General features: G+C 36.3%; 2 protein-coding genes across 3 annotated transcripts in view; one reads left to right on the top strand and one right to left on the bottom strand.

The window, feature by feature from the left end:
• ERCC8 (ERCC excision repair 8, CSA ubiquitin ligase complex subunit) overlaps nucleotides 1-8,339 on the bottom strand; it is a 57,162-nt gene extending 48,823 nt beyond the window's left edge. Inside the window, exons 1-3 of the mRNA XM_074200166.1 lie at nucleotides 8,211-8,339; nucleotides 2,068-2,163; nucleotides 962-1,063 (exon numbers count right to left, since the gene is read on the bottom strand). Coding sequence (XP_074056267.1) covers nucleotides 962-1,063; nucleotides 2,068-2,163; nucleotides 8,211-8,287 — 275 coding nt within the window. The 5' untranslated portion in view covers nucleotides 8,288-8,339. The remainder of the gene's footprint in view (nucleotides 1-961; nucleotides 1,064-2,067; nucleotides 2,164-8,210) is intronic.
• Nucleotides 8,340-8,452: 113 nt separating this feature from the next.
• The window catches only part of NDUFAF2 (NADH:ubiquinone oxidoreductase complex assembly factor 2), a 238,018-nt gene continuing 223,070 nt past the window's right edge, over nucleotides 8,453-23,400 (top strand). Inside the window, exon 1 of one of the 2 annotated variants that reach the window (XM_074200167.1) lies at nucleotides 8,453-8,649. In XM_074200167.1, coding sequence (XP_074056268.1) covers nucleotides 8,505-8,649 — 145 coding nt within the window. In that variant the 5' untranslated portion in view covers nucleotides 8,453-8,504. Of the gene's footprint in view, nucleotides 8,650-8,917; nucleotides 9,361-23,400 lie in introns of those variants that run through there. The other variant, XM_074200168.1, reaches the window with a different exon arrangement.

Here is a 23,400-nt window from a genome sequence, read left to right as displayed (position 1 = left end):
TGAGGGAGTGCTGAACTAAGTCATCAGCCTCACTTTCTCCTCCAGAGCCATCTGGCTGGTCCCGTGATCAGATATGGATCAGGATGACTGGAGAATGGCCCTGGATGAGAGGCAATCAGAGTTAAGTGATTTGCCCAAGGTCATGCAGCTAGTTAGAGTCAAGTATTTGAAGTTGAATTTGAGTTCCTATCCTTCTGACTCCAATGCCAACACTTTATCCATTGGGCCACCTAACTGCTCCTGAAGCTAAATAGAACAAGAGATTAGGTACCATGTTTTAAATGTGTAAAGGCAGAGGTTGAGAACTTTGAGAGAAAAGGTCTTGAAACTACCATGATAGGAAAGCATTGAAGAGTAAGAGAAAAATGAGTGAGGGTTCAGTTGAGAATAAGCATCAACAATTTATATAGTGAAATCAGTGTGATTTCATGTACTTCTTATCTGTTTTGTATAGTTAAAAGTGGGAAGAGAGAAACTGATGGTGGACTCACATAGAATGTGGGATATCAGAAGTCAGTGTTGGAAGGTCAGGGGAAATGAGAGGTTCTAGGGTGGTATATAGGAAATCATAAAATGGAAGACCATGTTAGAGTCAAAATTAGTTTGGGAGTCAACTGAAGCAAAAGTAAAGTCAGTCAGTCATCAAGATGTTCAAGAAAAGATGGACATATGGATTACTAAAGATCCAGGACAGAATGAAAAGAAAGAAAATATGCTACAAGACTTATAATTTCTCATTTAAAAAAGTATATTCTCATGTCTTTTGGAAAGTAACGTATAAAAGTCAGTTACACATGTTTTTGCTAATTTTTTAAAAAATCTATAGGATTCAGAGGAAATTATGTGCTTTTTGAACATAACTTAACCCTTTCATTTAATATACTGCTGTTTTAAAATTTGCATTTATGACAGAAAAGATTTATATTAGTTTTTGCTGACTAATCATATTTTGAATACATACCTGCCCACAGAACAAATAGCTTTACATGTATAATGAACTTTTCTGCTGAAGTTTTCAAGGTCATAAAGTGCAATAATGCCATCTGAACCACCTGATAACATGCTGTCAAAAAAAAAAGGACATTTTTTATTTCACATCATCCATTTATTTATGATAACTGACATTTTACTTCTATCAAGGGACTGTTTCAACTCACTGAAATGTAATAAGCAAATGGTCAAGAAATTTTTATTAAGACTACTAGTTAAAAAAAAAAAGACTACTAGTTTATGATATTTTGAGATAGTCCAAAATAGTTTAACATTACTACCCATAAGGCATGGTTTGCTAGTAAATTACAAAGAAATTTGTAGAGGTCACATTGAATCATACTAAGAGAACAAATTGGATTTTAGAATTTTGGCACATTAGTTTAATACTGAGCAACAGTATTAAGTGTAGTACTCCTTCTACTGGAGTAAGACCTGAATTTGAATTCTAGGTCCATCACTTATAAGCCATGAGACTATAATCACTATGAACTTCAGTTTCTTCAACTGTAAAATGGGTAAACACTATTTGTAAAGCCTACTTTATCAGGCTTATAAGGACCAAATGGTATCATCTTCTGAACCTCAATTTCCTCCCTTAAAAATGGTATAATGGAGGGCGGCTAGGTGGCGCAGTGGATAAAGCACTGGCCCTGGAGTCAGGAGTACCTGGGTTCAAATCTGGTCTCAGACACTTAATAATTACCTAGCTGTGTGGCCTTGGGCAAGCCACTTAACCCCATTGCCTTGCAAAAACCTAAAAAAAAAAATGGTATAATGGTATAACGCCTGTAAAGTACATTGTAAATCTTCAAGGACTATAGAAACATAAATGGATCAAGTCAGATGACGAGGCTAATATTGACTAATTCTTTACTAACATTGGTTGAGCAAGCTCTTTATTTGTCAATGTGTACTTAGTTTTTGCTCACATGTATAAAATTACATTTAAAAAATCCCAACTATTTAGTTTTTTTTTTACCCCTTCAAGACTGACTTTTGCTGGCAATTTTTACTCGCAAAATTACAATATCATATCTATGTAACAAAGACATTAAACTAACGAAATTAACTTACTATCTCCCATCAACAGGTTCAATATCAAGGGTGTTGACACCATTGCCATGTATTCTTTCCACATCTCTGTCTTTGTTTAATTCCAATTTTAAGACCCTTTGGGAAAAATATAAAAATTACAAGTAAAAAAGAAATAAATAAAATTAATTTAGGAATTAGAGGTTTTCAATTTCAGTAATCTTTATGGTTTACATTTTCCCTTTCCTTACAATTATACTTACAGCAGAGACCTACTATAATTCCTAGTATAATTTTTACTAATTAATTAAATAATTTATATAAAAATATAGAAAAACTTTTCTGAAATTCTACAGATTCCCAAATTATGAATTGAAAAGAAATTTTTTTCATAAATGAAGTTAAATATTAAAAAGATACTCATTTATGGCTGAGTTGAAAGAGCTGAATTTGAATCACAACTCACAACTGATAAACTTTAAGCCGAAGGGCAAATCATATTCTTGGCCTTGATTTTCTCCTTTGAAAAAAATGAAGAGTGAACCAAATGAATTTTTGTCAGTAAATCTGAGTAAAAGAAAGCTATGCAGTGGACATATTTACCCAGCCAGTCCTAAATAAAGGCTTTCCCATGTTATTTCTGAATTATATTTTCAAAATTCAGGAGAATGGAAGAATTTTTTTAAAAAAAAGTTTAACCATTGTCCTAGATTTGCTTTCAGGTTTCCTAGGAGAGGGTAACAGCCCCCCAGCTCCATTCTTTTAAAAAGCCAAGAGATTCATTGTTTAGGTAAAATGATCTCAAAAACCCTTTGTGCCTTGCTGACAGCAGTATAAATCAATTACACAATGTGTTTCCCTTTTAACAATACAGAAAACTTATTCTGTGGGTATTATCTGGATCCCTATCACTGGAAACATTCATGAGATAATGGGAAATCTTTATGTAAGGATGTTACAGAGGGGATCCTGCATCAAGCTGGTTGGATCAGATGACCTCTAAGGTTCCTGCCAAATTGAAGAATCTAGTATTCTAAAAGCTTCCTCAAGGAAATTTTTTAAAAATACACAGTCTAACCTTTTAATATACAACAAGAGGAAATTTAATTCAATAACTATTAAGCAGCTTTGGTTCACTTTTACGCTTGTGTTGTGTCCCCCAGGTAAGTAGGGTTGAATTGTTTGTATTCCAGGAGCTAGTATAGAGCCAGGTACTGTTATATGTGTTATCCACTGTGCTGGAGATATGACAAAAAAAGAAATTGTCCCTGTCCTTAAAGAACTTATATTTAACTGAGATGGGTGGTGGTGCAGCAGATTATATTCCAGATAAGTAAATATAAAAATACATAACAAATAATTCTAGGGAGGAAAGAGAGGACACTAAATTCAGTGAGTATCAGCAAAGTTATCATACAGGAGGGAGCACTTGAGTTGATACTAGAAGAGAGCTAGAAAGAGATGAAAAGGGAGTGCATTCCAGAGAGAGGGGATACAGCAACAAAGAGAGGCAGGTGATAGGATGACAAGTCTAAGCAACAATTAGTAGGCCAATTTGGTCAGAAGAAAGAATTCAAGGTGGGGAGTGATGCATCTATTCTGGAAAGGTAAGCTGGAGCCATACTGTGAAGAGCTTAGATTTAAAAAATAGAAGATACTGTATTTTCCCTTTGAGGCAACTGGAAGTCATTTTGTGAGCAGGGAGGGAGTGACACACAATTTTAGAAAGATTGATTTGGCAGCTATGTGGAAAAAGCATTGATTAAGGAAATGAATGGAAGCAGGGACATCAAAAATTAAGAACTAGTGAAAAAAAAAGGACTAGTACAATTTCCCAAATGAGATGTGAAATGGTAGCTGAATGAAAAGGAGGATATGAGGATTTTGTGATAGTAGAATAGATAAGATTTGGGACCTGCCTATATTAGGGAAGAGGAGGTGAGGGGAAAAGGATGAAATAAGAATGACTCCTAAGTTGCTGATCTGGATGAATGTGGTAGATTTAGCAGGAAAGATAATGAATTCTTCTTTAAATGTTCTAACTCAGAACAGAGGAGGTCTAGATATCTTTGAAAGAAAAAAAGAATACAGAATTAGGATTATATGCACAGAGGATAGGACATGGATGATGATCCTATGAAGAAAATTTAGAAGGAATAGTTAAGACAGGAAGGAGGAGAATCAAACATAAGTTTTTTTTTTCATTTATTGGGAAGACAGCTTGGTACAGTAGAAACAATTCTGGCTTTGAGGCCACAGAGTCCTAGATTCAAAACCCACTTCTGATGCTTGCTTTTTTGTGTTATCTTAGGCACCTGTACTGTCTTGATATGATGATCTTTAATAAATATATGGGGAACAGATAGACCAGATGGCTTTTGTGACCCCTACCAGATATGATCCTATTTTGAATCTTTATTAAGATAAGCAATGACTATATTCATTTCCCACTAATTCAGATTTTCCTCTATTAAAATTTCATTCTTTATTGTGGGATGGAAAAGTCTTGGGTTCTTAAAGACTATATCGACAAAATACAAGCTGTGGAATTTGTTTCTAGGACAGGAAGGCTTTGGGTATGGACCTGGATGTGGACTACAATACCTTTCTACAAAGACTAACATATCCTTGTTCAAAAAGGTTCAATACCATTTTGACCATTAGGTGACTGATAACTAATAAATATCATCTATTAAGGATGTAGGTATTGTTTTTGGTTAAAGTGTTGAGAAATATATACAAAATCAAATCATGAATACTTTAAAGTTCTACTACAGTTTTGTCTTTTTTCCTCCAATATTTTGCACAATAGAAGTACTTAATTACATATTTGCTGATTTTATTTTTGAAATTATTCAGATTTTAATAAATTTTCATTTTTTTACTAATGAATGAAAGCAATCATTATAAATATTATTTCATGAGCTACATTTATTTCTGTTTTACTACTATTAATTCAATGAGAATAATTCTGGAAAATTGTAAATTTTATACTTCCATAGTGTTACTAGGATATTCACATATAATTAACTTGAATGACATATGAGGATCTATAATAAAGGAAATCTTTTTGAGAATTGGAATAATATTCAAATATTTCATAAAGTTATTTTTATAAATGTTCTTAGCACATTGAATTATAAAAACCATACATAATGGTATATATAATGGGAAAAGGGAGGGGAAAGAATTCTTAATTTTCCTTATATAGACATCTACCTATGTAACAAGGAACGAAGGAAATGAAATAGACAGTGCAAGGACTCCATAATTCTATACTTGTCTAATTCCTATTCCTAAAAATCCAGTTAATGTCAAAGGGAAATGTATTAGAGATCAGAGTTATGGTTTTTGGATATAAAGTTGGGCTGGAAGTCCCAGGTTGCCAAATGCTGCTTCCAAATACCATTTAAGATACAAAATTTCAATTGTGCTAGGACCCCAGCAACAAAGAAATCAACCTCACTAAAACTCAGAAGATCATCTTTGAAAATTAATGTTTCCAAAATTAGCTAAGCCTACTCTTCAGATAAGACTACTTTATAATCAATGCCAGAATGTGTGCTTATTAATATAACTGACTGATATAATAACCCTTTCTAGAAACTCTCTTCCCTTAACTTCTGAACGCTGGACTTTTCTAGATCTCCTTCTGTTCCCCTGACCATTCCTTCTTTCTCCCTCAATGATCTTTCCTTCATCAGATCACCTCAGGATTCCATCTTCTACCTTCTTTAACTTTTTTTCCCTTTGGTAAATTCAAGGGGTCTGTCTTTAATGAGAAAGAATTATATTTCTGACTTTTTGCCTAGGCTCTTTTCTCAGCTCTAGATTTATAGAGAAGTTTCATTCTGGCTTTGATTCAAGGCTATACTCCAAATGTGTGTTACCTATCTAAATTTGGGAGGCTTTTCTCTAAATTGGTTGCTACAAGGGTAAAATTACAGATCCTTTAACTATCCTACATTATATTTCTATTTTTCTTTAAAATTTTTATCTTTTGAATCTAAATAATCTTTATTTCTGAATATAACCTAACTCACTCCCCTCAGAATTTTGAGACTACATATTGAGTTATTTCTCCACTCTTCAAAATCTCAAAGTATTTTCAGAAGAGAGAATGGAACAGAATTCTAATAAAGGATTAAGGTGCAAGTTATTATGTAATAGAAGTGAAATAAGTAAAGGATAATACTTAAAGGTTATATATGGCAATGAAAAGGAAAAGAGATGACAGTCAATAACTTCAAAGGTTGGCAAAGTCAAGCAAAAATTGGGAATTGAGCAGGTTTGTTGGTAGTTAGGTAAGAGTCACTTCATAGAGAAATATTGAATAAGCATTCATTAAGGACCTGTCACATGTCATTCCTTGTGCTAGGTACAGGCATCAGAAATACAAAGATTGAAACAATCTCTATCATCAACAAACATTTGTCAAGTATGTCAAGTCTCTGTTACTAATGATCTCCTAATTGCCAAATCAATAATCTTTTCTCAAACCTCATTCTTCTTGATCTCCTTGAAGCCTCTGACACTGCCAATTACCCTCTTCTCCAGATACTGTCTTTTCTTTGGATTTTCAGGATACTAGTATCTCTTGGTTCTCCTCCCTATTGGATCATTACTTCTCAGTGTCCTTTGCAAGATTCTTATTCAGGACATGTCCTCTAACTGTAGGAGTCCCAAAGGGCTCTCTGTCTTTGGTTTGTTTCTCTTTTTCCAGGCTATATCTTTTCACTTGGGTATCTTATCAGCTTCAAAAGATTCAATTATTATGTCTATCTGATGAGTCACAGATCTGCTTACCCAGTTCTAACTTCTCTTCTAACTCCAGTCTGTCTGTCTGTCTTTCTATCTCAAGCTTTTTACTAGATATTTTGAACTGGATTTTCTGTAGATATTTTAAACAGAATTTGTTTTTTGTTTATGACTCATTTTTAGTCTTTCTCAACCCCTATATCCAATCTCTGTCCAAAGTCTGCTGATTTTACTTTCATATGAACTCTCTCAAATTGGATCTTTTCTCTCCTTTGGGCCTCATTGCTCAATGCTCTAAACCGCTGTAATATTCTACTGGTTGGTCTGCCTACTAAAACTCTCTCTTTACTCAGATTCATCCTTTTGTATAGCCAGTTGTCAAAATGATCTTCCCAATTCACAGGTCTGCCCAATTTTACTCTTCCTAATCACAGTCTACTTATTCAATAAACTCCATTTGGCTCCTTATTACCTCCAGGATCAAATATAAAATAGTGTTTGACATTCAAAGGCTTTCATAACCTGTTTCTACCCCTCTCTTAGCTTTCTAAGTCTTCTTATACCCCCCCCCCCCAAGTATACTATGATCTAGTAATACTGGCCTTCTAAGATATTCTATCTTAGGAATTGTTCTCCTTCCTTATTTTGCCTCCTGGCTTTCTTCAAGTCCCAGCTAAAATCCCACCTTCTACAAATGAAGCCTTTCTAGATTGCACTCTCTTCATTCCAGTGCCTCTGTTCTGTTAAGTAATTCCAGTTTACAATGTCTTTAGCTTGTTTGTAGTTAACTGAGGGCAAGGATCGCCTTTAGCTTCTTCCTTTATCCTCAGTGCTGTGCACTATGCCTGGCACAGAGTAGGAAATTAATAAACGTTCCTCGATTGATTGCTTTTAACTTTCTTTTTTTCATCTCCAGCACCAAACACAAAGGTTCATGCTAAGCGGGGTGGGCTGGCCGTGGTAGGCGCTGTGCAGCCGCAACAAGCGATATGATGCCAACTTCCAGGAGCTTCCAGTCTGACAGGCAGAGGGCACCAACATAGAAGTATATTTACAGAATACAAAAATAAATGCAAGTACTCACAGAGAGGTCAAGTGGAAGGGGTGGCACTAGCGTCTGGGGAAGAGGATAGAGAAAGAAGCGCCTGAAAGCAGTTCCTATTTATTTTAGTTTTGCTGGGCGGCGGGGCTAGGCGGCTTGGCCAAGGCCACAGGGCTAGGCCGGACTTGAACTCTCACTGGGGGGGCGGGCTGCTCCGGCACGGCTCAGCAGGGGAGGTGCAGGGGCGGAGCATGGGGTGGACGCTGTGGGGCGGGGAGAAAGCCCAGCGAGGGGCCCAGGTGTGGGGGAGGGGGCCGCCGGGGGTGCCAGGCCCGCCCGGGAGCTGCAAAGGGCCGGGGGCAGCGGGGCCGCCGCGCCTCTGTACCTCCGGGTGGCCTCGGCTCTCCGAAGCCTCACGGGATCGTCCAAGCCGGCTCGTCGCGCCTCCAGGAAGCTCAGCATCGCGCCAGCCGCCGGGCCGCGGGCTCCGCGCCGCCATGCCCCGAGCCGCCGGCCCGGCTCGGGGGAGGCGGGGCTTCAAAAGCGGCGCCACTCGTTGGCTGGGCCGCTGGTCACAGCGACCAATAACGAGCGCCGCTGCTGAGAAGGGGGCGGGCCGGGGGCGGGGCCTCCGAGTCTCCGCCCCGGCGGGTCTCCGGGCCCGGCTGCGGGAGGCGGCATGAGCGGCGGCGTGAGCGGCGGCGGCCTCCGGGCGCGGCTTCGGGCGCTCTGGAGTCTCTTCTCTAAGGAAGCCAAGCAGCACGTGGGCACGGACCAGTTCGGGAACGACTACTACTACGTCCCGGAGCGCCGGACCTGGCTGGGTGAGAGGGGCGGCGAGGGCCGGGGAGGGCGCCGGCCCGGAGGGGACCCTGCCGGCTCCCCCGAGCGGCGACGTCATGCACCTGCCGCGCCCGGGCGGCAGAGAGGGCAGAGCCCCGCGCGCGGCGCGTCGGAGTCCTTCCCCAGCGGCGAGGCGGCCCTCCCTGCCGCCTCCCCGCCGGGCGAGGGTACGCGGGCCCTGGCAGCCGCGCGCGGCCTGTCCGTGCGGCCTTCTCCACCCCCGCTACTCCCCGGCCGTTGCCAGGCAGTGGGGTCAAGCGGCTGGCCCAGGGCCACACAGCTACTGCAGTGTCTGAGGCCGGACTGGAACTCAGGTCCTCCTGCCTCCAGGGCCGCTGCTCTGTCCACCCAGCCGCCCCCACTGGGCTCCTCGGATTTGAAAGTTTTCACCCGCACTAGTCCGGGTGAAAGAGACTTCTGTAAATGCGAAACAATGGCATAGCCTGGTGAGCTTTAATACACCTGTTCCAGACTCGGGCACCTGGTAGAATTGTGGAATTTTATCTTCGACTTCAGGACCCAGCCGGCCCCCAGCCCAGTCTGATTCAGTTAAGCAAACACATAGTAAATACCTGTTTTGCCAGGTCTTGGGGGCATGTAAAGACAAAAGCAGGAGTGCATATGCTAAAGGATGTTGCCCTCTTTTCTACTTTGGGGTGGACGGGAGTGGGAGCTAATGAATAGGTATCCAGGTGAGTAAATATAAGCTTTACACAGGCTAGCATGAAATGGAACTTTGGGTGGGGATCAGGAAAGACTTTATGTTGGAGGTGGAACTTCTGATTCTTGAAGGGAGCTAGGTATTCTGAAAGGCAGAGGTGGGCACGGAGAGCATTTCAGGAAGGAGGGATGACAACTTTTTGAAAAGGCAGAAGAGAGGGAGATGGAATGTGCTGAATGGGGAGCTGCAAGTGCAGAATTTACAGTGTAGGAAGAGTTGTTATGTGAAATCAGTCTGAAGGAATTATTGATCTGGAAGGATCTTAGGGTTTCTTTAAGATCTTAAGATATAAATAACTCATGCAACTCCAAGTACAGACAAAAAGCATAATAAAAGTTTGCATTCACGTCACTTTTTAGATTTACAAAGTATTTTGCATATATTAACTTTTTTGAGCTCTCCAGACTAAACCCTTTATTTTATTCAGAAAAGGAAATCTGAAACCCAGAGAGATTGGGATTTAATAGTAGTAATCTATTGCCTTAAGTAAAGTCACTCAAAGTGGAAATCATCAGAGTTAGAACTCATAATTGAGTGAGAAATGTGAATTGTCATGATATTAAGATAGTTTGTATTTTTCCTTAAAGCCACTAGGAAACCCCTGTAGCTTCTTCAGGGTCTGACATGGTCAGACCTCTGCTGTAAAAATATCAATTTGGCAAGAAGAAACTGGAAATAGAGACACTAATTAAAAGGATATTCCAATGGCCCACTTTATAGGGGCCCAAATTAGGGTGATGACTGTATGAGTGGAGAGGAGAGGGCAATTAAAGATATTTAAGGTGGTAATCAGCTAAATGGGTAAGGGAAGAGTGAGGAGTCCAAAGACAACAATAAGATGTTGAGATTGCCTGTGAACCCATTTGTCATGAAGGATGGACACCACTCACCTGTTCTTTCTCCATTTTCTAAGTCCAAATCTGTAGTCTTCAATAGCCTGGAAAGATTTCATGCAGTCAATTCATTCACAGTGAGGAAGATAAAATATATAGGGCCCAAAGTTCCATTTGAGGTAAGCAAATATGAATTGAGTGGAAGAGGACCTGTATTCATATTCCTATTCTGTTACTTACTGTCTTTATAATCTTGGGCAAATTACTTAGCCTGTCTTTGCCTTAGTTTCTGCATCTGTAAAAAAGAGAAGACTATATATATATATATATATACATATACATATACATATATATATAATATTATGTGCCTAAAGGAATCCAATCCACTTTTAAATCTATGCTGTTATTCCAAAACAATCAGATTTTAATGAATTTTGGAAAGGAAGGAAGAGAAGAGAATTCAATTATTACTGTAAAGATGTTTTGGACAGAGGCAGCATAGGGTAGGAAAGAAGGTAAGAAGTATATATTAAGCTTTCTTCACCAATATTTATTTAATCACTCTGAGAAAAAGATACTGTTATTTATATTTTTGTAGATCAAAGAGGAAGTATCCTGACTCCAGACCTGCCTACCTGGCTGCCTACTAAGTCCTTGTAGGCTGATTACAAAGTAATATGAAAATGATTCCTTTAAATATGATAAATACTCTTCTGAGGCAGCACCAGGCTAGAAATCAGGAAGGCCAGTCTCATACACTTCCTAGTGGTAACACTGGGTAAGAAAACACTTTGTCGGGGGCTGCTAGGTGGCGCAGGGGATAGGGCACTGGCCTTGGAGTCAGAAGTACCTGAGTTCAAATGTGGCCTCAGACACTTAATAATTACCTAACTTTGTGGCCTTGGGCAAGCCACTTAACCCCTTTACCTTGCAAAAAAAAAAAAAAGAAAACACTTTGTCTCTGACTGCTGTGGTTTCTTTGATAGCAAAATGGGGATAATAATAATAATAATAATAATAATAACAACAACAATAATAATAATACCTGTTTCCCAGGACTATTGTGAGTGTCAAATGATAATATTTGCAAAGCCCTTAGTATAGTGCTTAGGATAGAGTAGCTTAATGAATGTTTTTTCCCTTCCCTCCCTTACTTTTCCTCATAAAAACTACATGTATAAAGTTTTGCAAGCAACTTAAGAAATACAGAGTGTAAGAACAAATTTCAAGGCTTTCATACAGTTGTCAGATATAAACTAACAGTATAGATCAACACACTTGTACAGAAAATGCTAAGATGTAAGAGAGTATAATTAACCTATGAAGTAGAGTTTAACAGAATAAATGGAAACTGGCAGGCCTGAGAATTGCCTTTAGTTAGTTGCCTGCACATTCTCTTTAACCATTGTTCATTTCCATTGATAATAAAAGATGGAATTAATTTTTATCCATTTTCTTAAATTCTTCCTAAATTACTTACTTTAAATAAAATTGGACCTGTGACTTTTGCAGATATAGATCAGCAACTACTCTATCAATTAGTTTTTAAATTAGTGGGGGCTTTTTGAGGTAAGAAAGGCTTAGGCTTTAATTCACAGGTTACTGAAGAGATTTTCAAGTTACTATATAAAGTTCAAAGTTAACTACAAAAAGTTCACAAGTTAAGTTCTTTGGAGAAGCATGATAGGGTAATGGCAGTAGATAGAGCACTGATCTTAGAGTCAGGAAGATAGAAGTTCAAATCTAGCCTTGGGCATTTGACTCTTGACCTTGGGCAAGTCACTTTATCCAGATTGCCTTGCAACTAGGGCCATCTCCAGACTCATCCTGATTCATATCTGACCACTGTACACACTGTACACAGATAGCTCTGGAGGAAAAATTGAGGCTGGTGATCTAGCACAGCACCTCCTCACTCAAATCTAATTCACATCCTTGTTGTAGCATCACCTCCCTGATGTCTTAGTCTTCTTTGAAAATGTAGTACAAACATTATTATTATTATTAATTATTTATGGTTGCCTCCAATTGCAGAACATTTAAAGTATAAATGTCTCCAGGTCCATTGATTGCTAGCCAGTTTGCCATTTTTGGTGCTTGTCTTATTGGTAGCCCCCTTCCTATTGCTCATAGATTTCTGGTTAACTTTTTGTGCCATCCTGGGATAAAAGAAGTCACTTACTGTAAAATCTCATTGGATTTCTTGATCATTATGCAATTCACAGTCGCTTTGAGGTTTTTACTAGAGCAGGTAATTGAAAAACTTAGCTGCCTGCCTTTTTCTGTGTAGACATCCATCTCATCTGGAAGTCTTTTACAATTTGTGTGCACACACACACACACACACACACACACACACACCTATAGATAAATGATATATATATATATATTTATAGATACACACACACACGCACACACACACATATATATGTATACATAGATATATATGTATAGTATTTATCTATGTACATATAGTTTTCCCCCAGTAGAATGGGAACACTCTGAGAGTAGAAGCTGTTTCATTTTTGTCTTTATTCTTAGAGCCCAAAATATACTAAGTGCATAATAAATGTTAGAGTGAATGAATGAATTTATTAGGTTAATATTGATGCAGTCTAAAATTATCTTCTTTTTTTGACAGTGACTTCATAGTATTGATCCACATTAAATTTTTAGTCAGTGAACTATACTAGTTCTTTTCCTCCCCCCACATTAACTGCTATTAAATCAACTTTACCTAATCCTATGCTTGTACCACTGATTTAAAGGAAAAACAAACTTTTTTTTTGCAGAATTAGAATTTATGGTTACTATATTTTAATTTTTTATTTGATCCTTTGTGGAATGTTTTTAATTTTTTTATTTTGAACTTAAAACACCAAATAAAATGATCATTTTCATATACATAGTAGAACAGAAAAAATGTATATGAAACTTTGGATGGATTTTTTTATATACAGCTTGCATTTCTTTTAAAATATAGAATAAATTCAGCAAGGATCTTTCAAAGTTGTCCTCTTTATCTCTCTTTATCCTCTTTTATGGTGTTACTTTTGTTTTCTTCAAAATTTTAAACATAGATACCTCAAGAACACTCTTTAAAAAAATTTTTTTTGTCTCTGTCAGGCATTTGTGTAGGACAATGGATAGAGCACTAGGCCTGGAGTCAGAAAGACCTGGGTTCAAATTCAGATTCAGATATTTCCTAACTTTGTTCATTTGGGCAAGTCACTTGACTTCAAAGTACGTCAGTTTCCTCATCTGTAAATTAGGATACATAGCATCTATGTGAGACTTGAATTTATAAGGAAAGCTGAGTGCCACAAAACTGAATGTTTCCAATTGTTTCTGGAGAAAACTTTTGAGAATTCCTTGGACAACAAGGCCAAATCAGTCAATACTTAAAATTCAGAGTATTCATTAGAAGGTCAAATATGTGAAGCTGAATCTTAAATATTTTGACCATAAAATGGGAAAAGACACTGATGTTGGGAAAGATTGAAAGTAAAAGGGGGAAAAAAGGATGGCAGAGGATGAGATGGAGAGATAGTATCATGGAAACAACTAACAAGAATTTGAACTGACCTGGAGAGATAGAGGAGGAGGAAAGATGGCTAGAAGGGTCTAATGTGCTGTGTGGTTCATGGGTTTGAAGAATTGCTCGTGATGGAAAAACAGCAAAAGTCTAGGGTTGTTGTATCTGATGAGGAAAAAACCCTCCTAACAAATATTCAAAGTCAAACCATAATGCTAGCATCTGAAAATGTATGACTTATTCTGCATCTTGAACAGAAATGGGTATCTGTCAGTCTCTTGGAATCTTGCTTGGTCCTTGCTTTGTTGAGCATTCTCAAGTTCCAAAAGCTTCTTTTTTTCTTTGTATCTTGGCAACTGAGTATTCAAAATCATTGAGCTGAGGTAATTTTGAGGCTATCAAAAAGAAAGAAAGCCATTTCATCATAACTAAATTAACCACTGTACTGAGAAAGTCTGGTGTTACCTAACTGTAGGGTTTCACACTTGCCATCATTTCTCCCCCTTCCCCTAAGAAGCAGAAGAGGAAATGTTTCTTCTTCTTAGAAGCCTCTTAGATCATTATAACTTCATAGCATTTAATTTCAATTTTATTGGGGATAGTTTTCTTTCCATTTGTGTCATTTTGGTCTTTCTGTATGTTATTTTTGTGATTCTCCCTTACTGCCCTTTACTTCAGTTCATATGTTTTCCTCCATTTAGCTATTTATTCATTGTTTCTCCCAGTCAAGTAATATGTTAGCACAGCTGTGTATAGTTTTGTTTAGCTAGTTCTCAATTGATGATGAACATTTATTTTGCTACAACAAATAGTGCTGCTGTAAATATTTTGTCACTGACTTTTTTAGGTAAATGTCCTGATCTATTCTTGATGAATCCATGGTAGCTCTTTATGACCATTTTTTTCCTTCTTTAGATAGAAACTCACCAAACATATTTTAATAATACATTCTAAACTTTTTCTAGTATCTGGAACTGAGTTCATTAGCCTATGATTTGAAGATTTATTTTTCTTTCCATTTTTTTCTTTTTTGAAAATTGAGACAGTATGTTGTTCTTTTGTCCTAACAGCATCTATTCCTTTCAAGAGGTCAGTTCATTTTAAACCTTAGTATGTTATTCATTTGGGTCCTGTGACTTTTGTGCTCTTCTTATTTAATTGGGTTATCAATTCCCTATTAGCCATTTTTATTCAGGCCCTTCCAGCTATTCTTCTAGGTGGAGGGGGAAAAAAATAAGACTTTCCCTGCCTTGCTATCTATTTTGATTATCATCATCCTATCCATTTTTAATTTGCTTGAAAGAGCTGTCCCTTTCTTATTCCTCACTTTTACCCTGATAGAAATAAGAACCACTTTTTATTGTCCTTTGTTTCTTCATCAGCATGAATTTATTATTTATCTCAGAACTCACACATTCTTTTTTTTTAGTAATGTTCCATGCTTTAGTATTTTCTTGCCCTTGTTTCCATGTTTACTACAATTCTCTTCTTTGTGTATCCACATTTATTTCTTTAGATGCCTCTCAGTTTGTGACAACTCTCAGGTTTCCAAATGTCTTTCTTTCCCAACCCTTCTGGCCCAAGTTTTTCCTATAGAAATTAAGTCTGAGGTTCTCTCTACTCCGTTTCTGTTAAGAAGGAAATAGTTGAGTTTGACTTGAGTTTTGGGAAAGCATAAAATTCATGAAAGTTCAAGCAAATGATCTTATCTCCAGAGGATTGAAAGGAGAGAATGAATTAAGAATTGGAATTTGAAATTAGAAAATTAATCAAGAATTTAAGTTCTTAGAAGATAGTGATGGAACATTTGACTATAAAGGAAAGGTGGAGGTAATTCCTAAAGGTGGGATGCTTGGCTATAGTCAGTGTATGTACATTACAAAGGAAGAAGTCTGAGTGGGTAGTCAGGCTTTTTGCGGGGGGGGGGGGGGGGGGGGGGGGGGGGTTGAGGTTATTAGACTCCTGTACAGATAGAATTTCACAGGAGAGGACTACAGAACAAGTAGAACTACAGGCTACTGGGGGGTTCAGTGATACTGATGGATAGAAGGCCTTTTCCCACATAGGTAGCTAGAACTTAAAGGTTTCTTTGTTGTACTAGTGATCTGATCACTGATCACTGTTGTTATTGTTTGTCCTTTGTTTTCCACAAGAACTGATGACAGTTGTAGGTGATATCTTGCCTTGTGCAACTATAGTGGATATTCTTGGATAAGGGAAAGTCTTGATATACAACTGAATCAAAATGTGGTCAGCACGTGACTGAATCGGACTACCAGCTTGGAATCTGGAAGTGTTCTCAACAATTGTACCCTTCAAGTTAATTCAAAGTATCCCTTTATATCCCTAGCATATGCCAGATCAATCATTTGCACCATTCAAATGCTTGGATTTAGATTGGCTTACGCAGGACAGTTGATTGAAATACGATTCTGGACTTTCTGCTATAAGTAAAGTGGCTAATATATTTTTATTTGTCTTAACAATAATTTTATCATTCAAAAGTGAAGAACTTAAGGGAAAGGAGTATTTTGTTCCTGATTCTCTTTATTTATTTATTTTTTTAATTTTAGGCAATGGGCTAAGTTACTTGCCCAGGGTCACACAGCTAGGCAATTATTAAGTGTCTGAGGTTAGATCTGAACTCAGGTACTCCTGACTCCAGGGCCGGTGCTCTATCCATTGCTCCACCTAGCCCCCCCACCCCAATTCTCTTTAACAAAGAGCTTCATGTTGCTGAAGTAGAAATGAAAGAAACTTGGATGGAAGTGAGCATTCTATCTAAGAATTTGTGATAATGAAGGAGAGAAAAACAGGGCATAGTCTGCCATACACCCCAGATTTCTGGGACAACATTATTTAAAGGGTTCAGAGAGAATTTAGGTAGGATATAATGAGGTAAAACTACAGAGGAAGTGAGACTTGGACAGGAGAGCCACTCTTGAGGAGGATATTTTGAAGTCTCTAAATTTGCTCTGACAAATTGTTAAAAGGGAATGATGGGGATACATAAAGAACTTGCTGAACAACTTAAGATATTTAAAAGATGGAAGCAATTGCAGGTTAGAGAGAATGAATTCAAAATGTAGATTGGATATGATAAGGAAGTCAATGGTACTAATGTTCTGAATCCAATTAAAAATTCAACAGGCATTTATTAAGCATTTTCTCTGTGTACAAGGAATTGTGCTCTGTACTGCTGATACAAAAACAAAACTGAAAATAACCCTGTCCTTAAAACCCACACATTCTGATGGAATACTATTGTTCCATAAGAAACTGAATACAGCATTGAAGAATATTGGACCCAGAAATAACATTGTGTGATGATCAACTGTTATAGACTTAGTTATTCTCAGTACAATGATCAAGGACAATTCTTTTTTTTTCTTTTGGAATTATCTTTTTTTTTAAGATTTTATTTGAGTTTTGAGTTTTACAATTTTTCTCCCAATCTTATATCCCCCCCCAATGGAAAGCAATCTGTCAGTTTTTATTTTGTTTCCATGTTGTACATCGATCCAAATTGAGTGTGATGAGAGAGAAAGCACATCCTTAAGGAAGAAACAAAAAGTATAAGAGATAACAAGATCAGACAATAAGATATCTGTTGTTTTTTTTCTAAATTAAAGGGAATAGTGATCAAGGACAATTCTAAAAGACTTGTGATAGAAAATGACATCCACATCTATTAATTTTATGATTTTTTTCCTTCTCATTTCTTTTCTGTCTTTGTTTTGATCTTCTTAAACTATGATTAACATAGTTGTACATATGTAATATATAATCAGATTACTTACTATCAAGGGGTGGGGGAAGAGGAAGGGAGAGAGGGAGAAAAATATGGAACTCAAAAATCTTACAGAAAATTAATATTGAAAATTATTTTTACACATAATTGGAAAAAATAAAATAAAAAACTTTCTATTAGATAAATATAATATACCCATATAAATAAATATAAAGTTTACATAAAAGTTTTGAAGGGCATGATTAAACTATCCTTTTGTATTTTGAGATTCTGAGTAGAAGGTGGCACCTTAGATGTGACTTGCATGGGATTAGGGAGTTCAGGGGGTAGCAGTGAGGAAGGAAAATGTTTCATGCATAGGCAGCAGCTTAAATAAAATTACAAAGATGAGTTGTTTTCTTGAAGGGAAAAGTAGGTCAGTTTGATAGGATGTGTGAAAAGGAATAGTATGCAGTAGGTCTGAAAAGTAACATAAAAGCCAGATTGTAAAGGGCTTTAAAGACCTAGAAAAGGAAATCTTACTTTCTGTTAAGGACCACATGGACTCACTGAAACTTCTTGAGTAGTGAAGGATAAAAATCAGACCAATGCTTTAGGAAGATGATTTTTGCATATTTGTGGATTATTATTAAGAAAATATGGAATTAGAGAGACTTATCCAGATGAGAGATGGAAAGAACCTAATTTAGGGTGATGGTGGTGACCCTGTGATTGGAGAGAAGAGGACAATATGTTAGCCATTTGAAAGTAAATTGGACAAATTTTGTTAACTCATTGGACAGCATAGCAGAGTGGAAAGAATGCTTGGATTTGGAATTGGAGTACTAAGTTCAGCTCCCAGCTATGACACCCAGTATCATTATGACTCTGGGTAAGGTGCTTATAGTGTTCTTTTAAATATTTATTTTTGTCCTTTGTTTTCATATGTTGTTTCTGACTTTATCCCTCTCCTCTTTCCTATTCAGTTAGCCATTCCTTATTAAAAAAAGATTTTAAAAAAAGAAAAGAGAGTAAACGAAGAGTTCAGGAAAATCAATCAATACATCAATTATACTTTACCTTTTTTTTACTTGGTGTTATACTCCTGTAGTCTTCAGCCTCTGTCAAAAAAGTGAAGAAGGTGAATTTTCTCAGCTTTTCTTTAGGTTCAGTCTTTGCAGTAATCAAAATTGTACAGTGACCAATTCTGGTTTTTTAGTTACACTTACATCATAGTCATATTGGTCTTCCCACATTTCTCTGAATTTTTCATAGTCTTATAATGTTAAAAGTGTGGTAATATTTCATCACATTTCTGTATCAGAGCTTGGCTATTCCCCAATTAATGGACATTGATTTTTGTTTCCAGTTCTTTGCTACTACAGATGCTACTAGGAGTATTTTTGTAAATACAGGATTTTTTTAAAAAAATATTTATTGATGTCTTTTTTTTCACATTGTCATGGTTTTCCCTAGTATTCTTCCCCTCTTCCTCTCAAAAAGTCATAACAGGTAACACAACCTATCAATCCATTGGAAAAAGTTCAACATGCATGGTTCTCTCACTTCTGTGAAGAGATGAGTTGGGTCTGTGCTCTCATTTTTTTTCAAGCCATTTGTGTTCTTTATAAGTTTGCAACATTCATTTTTGATTTTGTCTGTGTGTGTGTGTGTGTGTGTGTGTGTGTGTGTGTGTGTGTGTGTGTGTTTTCGGTTTACATTGTATAATTATGTGTGTTGTTTTCTTGCCTCTGCTTTCTTTGACTTTGCCTCAGTTCATGTAGCTCTTTCCATTCTTCTCTGTATTTAACACATTTATCATTTCTTTTAGCACAGTGATATTCAATTATATTCTTAAATCATATTTTGTTTAGCCATTCCTCATGATATTTACTTTATTGTTTCCTATTTTTGCTATCACAAATATTTTGCTATTACAAATATTTTTATGTAAATGGGCACTTTCTTCTGACCAATGGTTCCCATAATAGTATAAACCCAGTAATGGAATCTATGGGTCAAAAGGATTGGATATATTACATAATTATGAATTGCTTTCCAAAATGGTTTTACCAATTCACAACTCTAGCAATTATGCACTAGGGTTCCTATCTTCCCACAGCCCTCCAACATTAATTCTTTCCATGTTTTGTCATCTTTGCTGATTTGCAAGTTGTTGGGTGAAACTTTGGTTGCTTTGATTTACTTTTCTTTCATTGTGAGTGATTTAGACCATTCTTTCCAGTGGTTGTTAGTATTTTCTAATATTTCTTTTGAGAACTGTTTGTTTATATAAACCTTGACCATTATAGTTAAAATAAATAGATAGGATCAGATCCTTAGAGAAGTTTGATCTAATTTTCCATTTAATTGCTTCTCTTCTTATCCTAGGTACATTGATTTTGTGCAGAAGTTTTTTGGTTTCATATAATCAGCTGTTTATTTTATCTTTTGTAATTCTTTCCTTCCCTTATTTGAGTACAACTCCCCACCTGTAGCTGTGAGGTTATATCATCTGTTTTCTAATTTTAAAAATTAGTGTGATCTTTAAAATTAAGGTCATCTATCCATTTAGAATGTGTTGTGAAATATGGTTTAAAGTGTGAGTCTAATTCTGTTTTCTATCAGATTGCTTTCTTTTTTTCCCCCCCCTCTTTCTGTTTTTGACTGACTTTGGGTATATGTTTTGCAGTAGGACAAGGTGACTTTTTCCTCATCCATTTATGCTTTTTAGAACATACATATAATATAGAACAGGAGAAATATACCAACCACAGATCTCAATTTAAAATTTTAAGTTTCTATTTCCCATATATTTTCTGTCTTTGTATAACTGGTATTGACTTGGATTTTAGGTTTTGTAATATACTATAAATATTTAAGGTAAAATTATTTTGTGTTATATATATATACATATATGGTTCAGCTTTTTGTATGTTTGAAACTTACTCTAGTGTAAAAGTTTTATATGTTTTAGAGAAGGGGTAGAATTCAAATCATACTTTTTTTTTAAGATGACATTTTCTGGGGCTTAAGTGCAAACTTTAAAGTTTCTAATGCTCAGTTTCAAGTGAATAGAATAATATTTCTGTTCCATTTTATAGATTCACTTACAAAATTTTAAAATGTAAACATGGTTAAAACAGCACAGACTTATCATTTTAGGTTTGGATGTAGCATCTAGCCTATAACTAATTATCATTCTGTGATATGGCTCCTATTCCTAAAGCTGGATGGCACTGGAGACTGGAAAGGGGCTGGTAATGGACATAGGGAGCAGTGATTGATGACTTATTCTAGTATCTAGGACAAATATTTCACCAAACTAGGTAGATTTATCTATGTAATGCATTTATTTTTTACCATATAACATACTGTCAAAGCTTTTTTTATGATGAATTGCTTCTGCTGTACAATCTGCAGTAATTTTCAAACCATTCATATTTTAGTGATTACACAAAGAATCCTTTATACAGTTTCTGCATTTTATTGTAGTCATGTATATTGTTTTATAGAATACAGTGTCTGAGTTCTTAAGGAAATATTTTTTTCCATTCAACTCTAAAATTTCCATGAAGTAACATTTTTTATTTTAGTGTACATTTGTAAAAATATACCACATAATAATGTGAAACTTTCTTTTAAGTTTTGCCTGTAAACCTTTAATGGCTATCTTTTATTTCCATATCTTTTAAAATTTATTATCTGGGGTTTTTTAAACAAAAATCAAGTCGTGTGTGGGTCTAAATTTTCACTGTGTACACATTCTTCACATATTTTCTGAACTTTACACTGATACATTCTGGTGACAGCTCAATGGTCTTTTGAGAATATCATTTTAAAATTCTCATCAGTGCTAGTAAATGATCAAATTTGAGGATTTTTTAAAAAGTTTTTTGCAAGGCAAATGGGGTTAAGTGGCTTGCCCAAGGCCACACAGCTAGGTAATTATTAAGTGTCTGAGACCGGATTTGAACCCAGGTACTCCTGACTCCAAGGCCGGTGCTTTATCCACTACGCCACCTAGGCGCCCAGATTTGAGGATTTAAAATTTAAAACTAGTTATGTAAAACTGAACAATATGAGGATCCTGCTATTGATATTTTTCAGAAGATAAAATGTGACAATAATTGTAGCATAGTGCCTGGCACATAGTAAACTCTATATATGTTGGTTGTTATTATTATAATTAAAGTGATGTGATTGAAACATGATTAACACTTTTAGTTGGGACCACTTACTTGGATTTGATTAGTGAATGATGCTGAAAAATCCACGAATGTAAGGTTTTTATCTTTTGTTAACTTTTCCTTATTCTGTGGCCACAGATAACCATCTAAGAAATGTATGCTATTTATTCACAAATATACTAGGATAAAATATCATCGATTGATCAGCACACATCCATGACCATAGTTGGAAGGATGTGCCTTTTTCATGGTGGATCAGTAATAATATATTTGTGCATAAAGAAAATCACAGTTGGAGAATACAGTCTGTATCCAGAGAAGGAACTGTTGAGTTTAAACAAAGACCAAAGCTTATTATCTTCAATTTTTAAAATTTGTCTTCTGTATTATGTAATTTTGCTGCTAACTCTAATGGTTTCTTTCTTCCTTTTGAATGTTTCTTCTCTCATAACACATTCAATTTTGATCCATCCATAGGAGGGAGGGAGAGAGAAAAAATGTAAATTTAAAACCTTGCCAAAAAAAAAGATTGGTAGAAATTTCCATTGTATGTAATTGGAAAACAAAATAAGATATTTATATAACCACAAAAAAATCATTTTCATTATACTTTACAGATAAGCATTGGGCTTTCCTTTTTTATATTTAAAAAATTGACTAAAGCTGGGAAGTTTGGTGATTTTTTTTTCTTCATACTGTTGACTACAATGGGATGGCAAATAGTCAGATTTTCAAAGAATCTTATTTTCTCTGGTGCAGGCAATTACAGTGTAAGTCTGATAATGCTGTCATTTCCTTGTTTAAGAAGAAACTTGAATTGCTCCCAATTGTTTCTAGGGAAAAGAAATAGGAGCTCTTCCCTCTTACTTTAAAGTCCTTCAGAGCCTGCTTGTCTTTGCACATTGATGGCAGGTGAGACTGCCCCTCACACGTCTGCATTGCTTCCCAGCTGCTGCACTTGGTGCTCCCCTAAAGGCAACATTCTAACTTTTTTTCAGACTTTCTCCTATGCCTGGAAATCTCTTTTTTTATCTCCTAGTTTGCTAAAAGCATAGCTCTGATGCTATATAATTAGGATACACTGACTGATTTCTCCCCGTTCTCTCTACTCCTCTCCCAATTACTTTGTATTTACTTTCTTTCTCTTTTGTATAAACTACTCATATGCACAGATACTGTTTCTTTCCTTTGGAAATATAAGCTTCACTTCAGTTACTCTTATATTACTTTAGTTTAGTGGAGTATGTTACTTTGGAGGTACTCAATAAATGTTGCATCTTAGAATCTCTGACTTGTTTTTTATTAATGAAAACATGCTGAGCAAATGCTTTTGTTTGGGTCACTCTTGTGTGGCTCTTAGAATTTCATACCTCTAGAGGCACAATTGGGGAGGGGGGAGAGAAGGGGGAGGGATAAGATTCAACTTAGAAAGTCAGTCTAGGGACTTAGGCTTCAGTCCTAAGGCTTTTGTTATTTAACTTCACTAGTCATTAAACTTCAGTTTTAAACCTTGCCTCCTGAATCTTCCCAACCAATGAACGAGCTTTTGGCTCCCTGACTTCATTGACCTTCCTTCAAACTTTTAATTTCTAATTTCCCCTTCTTGCTTGGTATTCTGATTTTTTTTTTGGCACTTAATTTCTCTTTTTTTTTTTTTGGTACTTGTCTAGATGGGAGTCAAATTTATTTTGAGGACTTTGTTTAAAAAAGAAGAGATAAAATA

Source organism: Macrotis lagotis, chromosome X (genome assembly GCF_037893015.1).
Source record: "Macrotis lagotis isolate mMagLag1 chromosome X, bilby.v1.9.chrom.fasta, whole genome shotgun sequence".
Taxonomy (NCBI): domain Eukaryota; kingdom Metazoa; phylum Chordata; class Mammalia; order Peramelemorphia; family Peramelidae; genus Macrotis; species Macrotis lagotis.
Note: the sequence above shows the minus strand (reverse complement) of the source record. Positions and strands in the feature narration are given on the sequence as shown.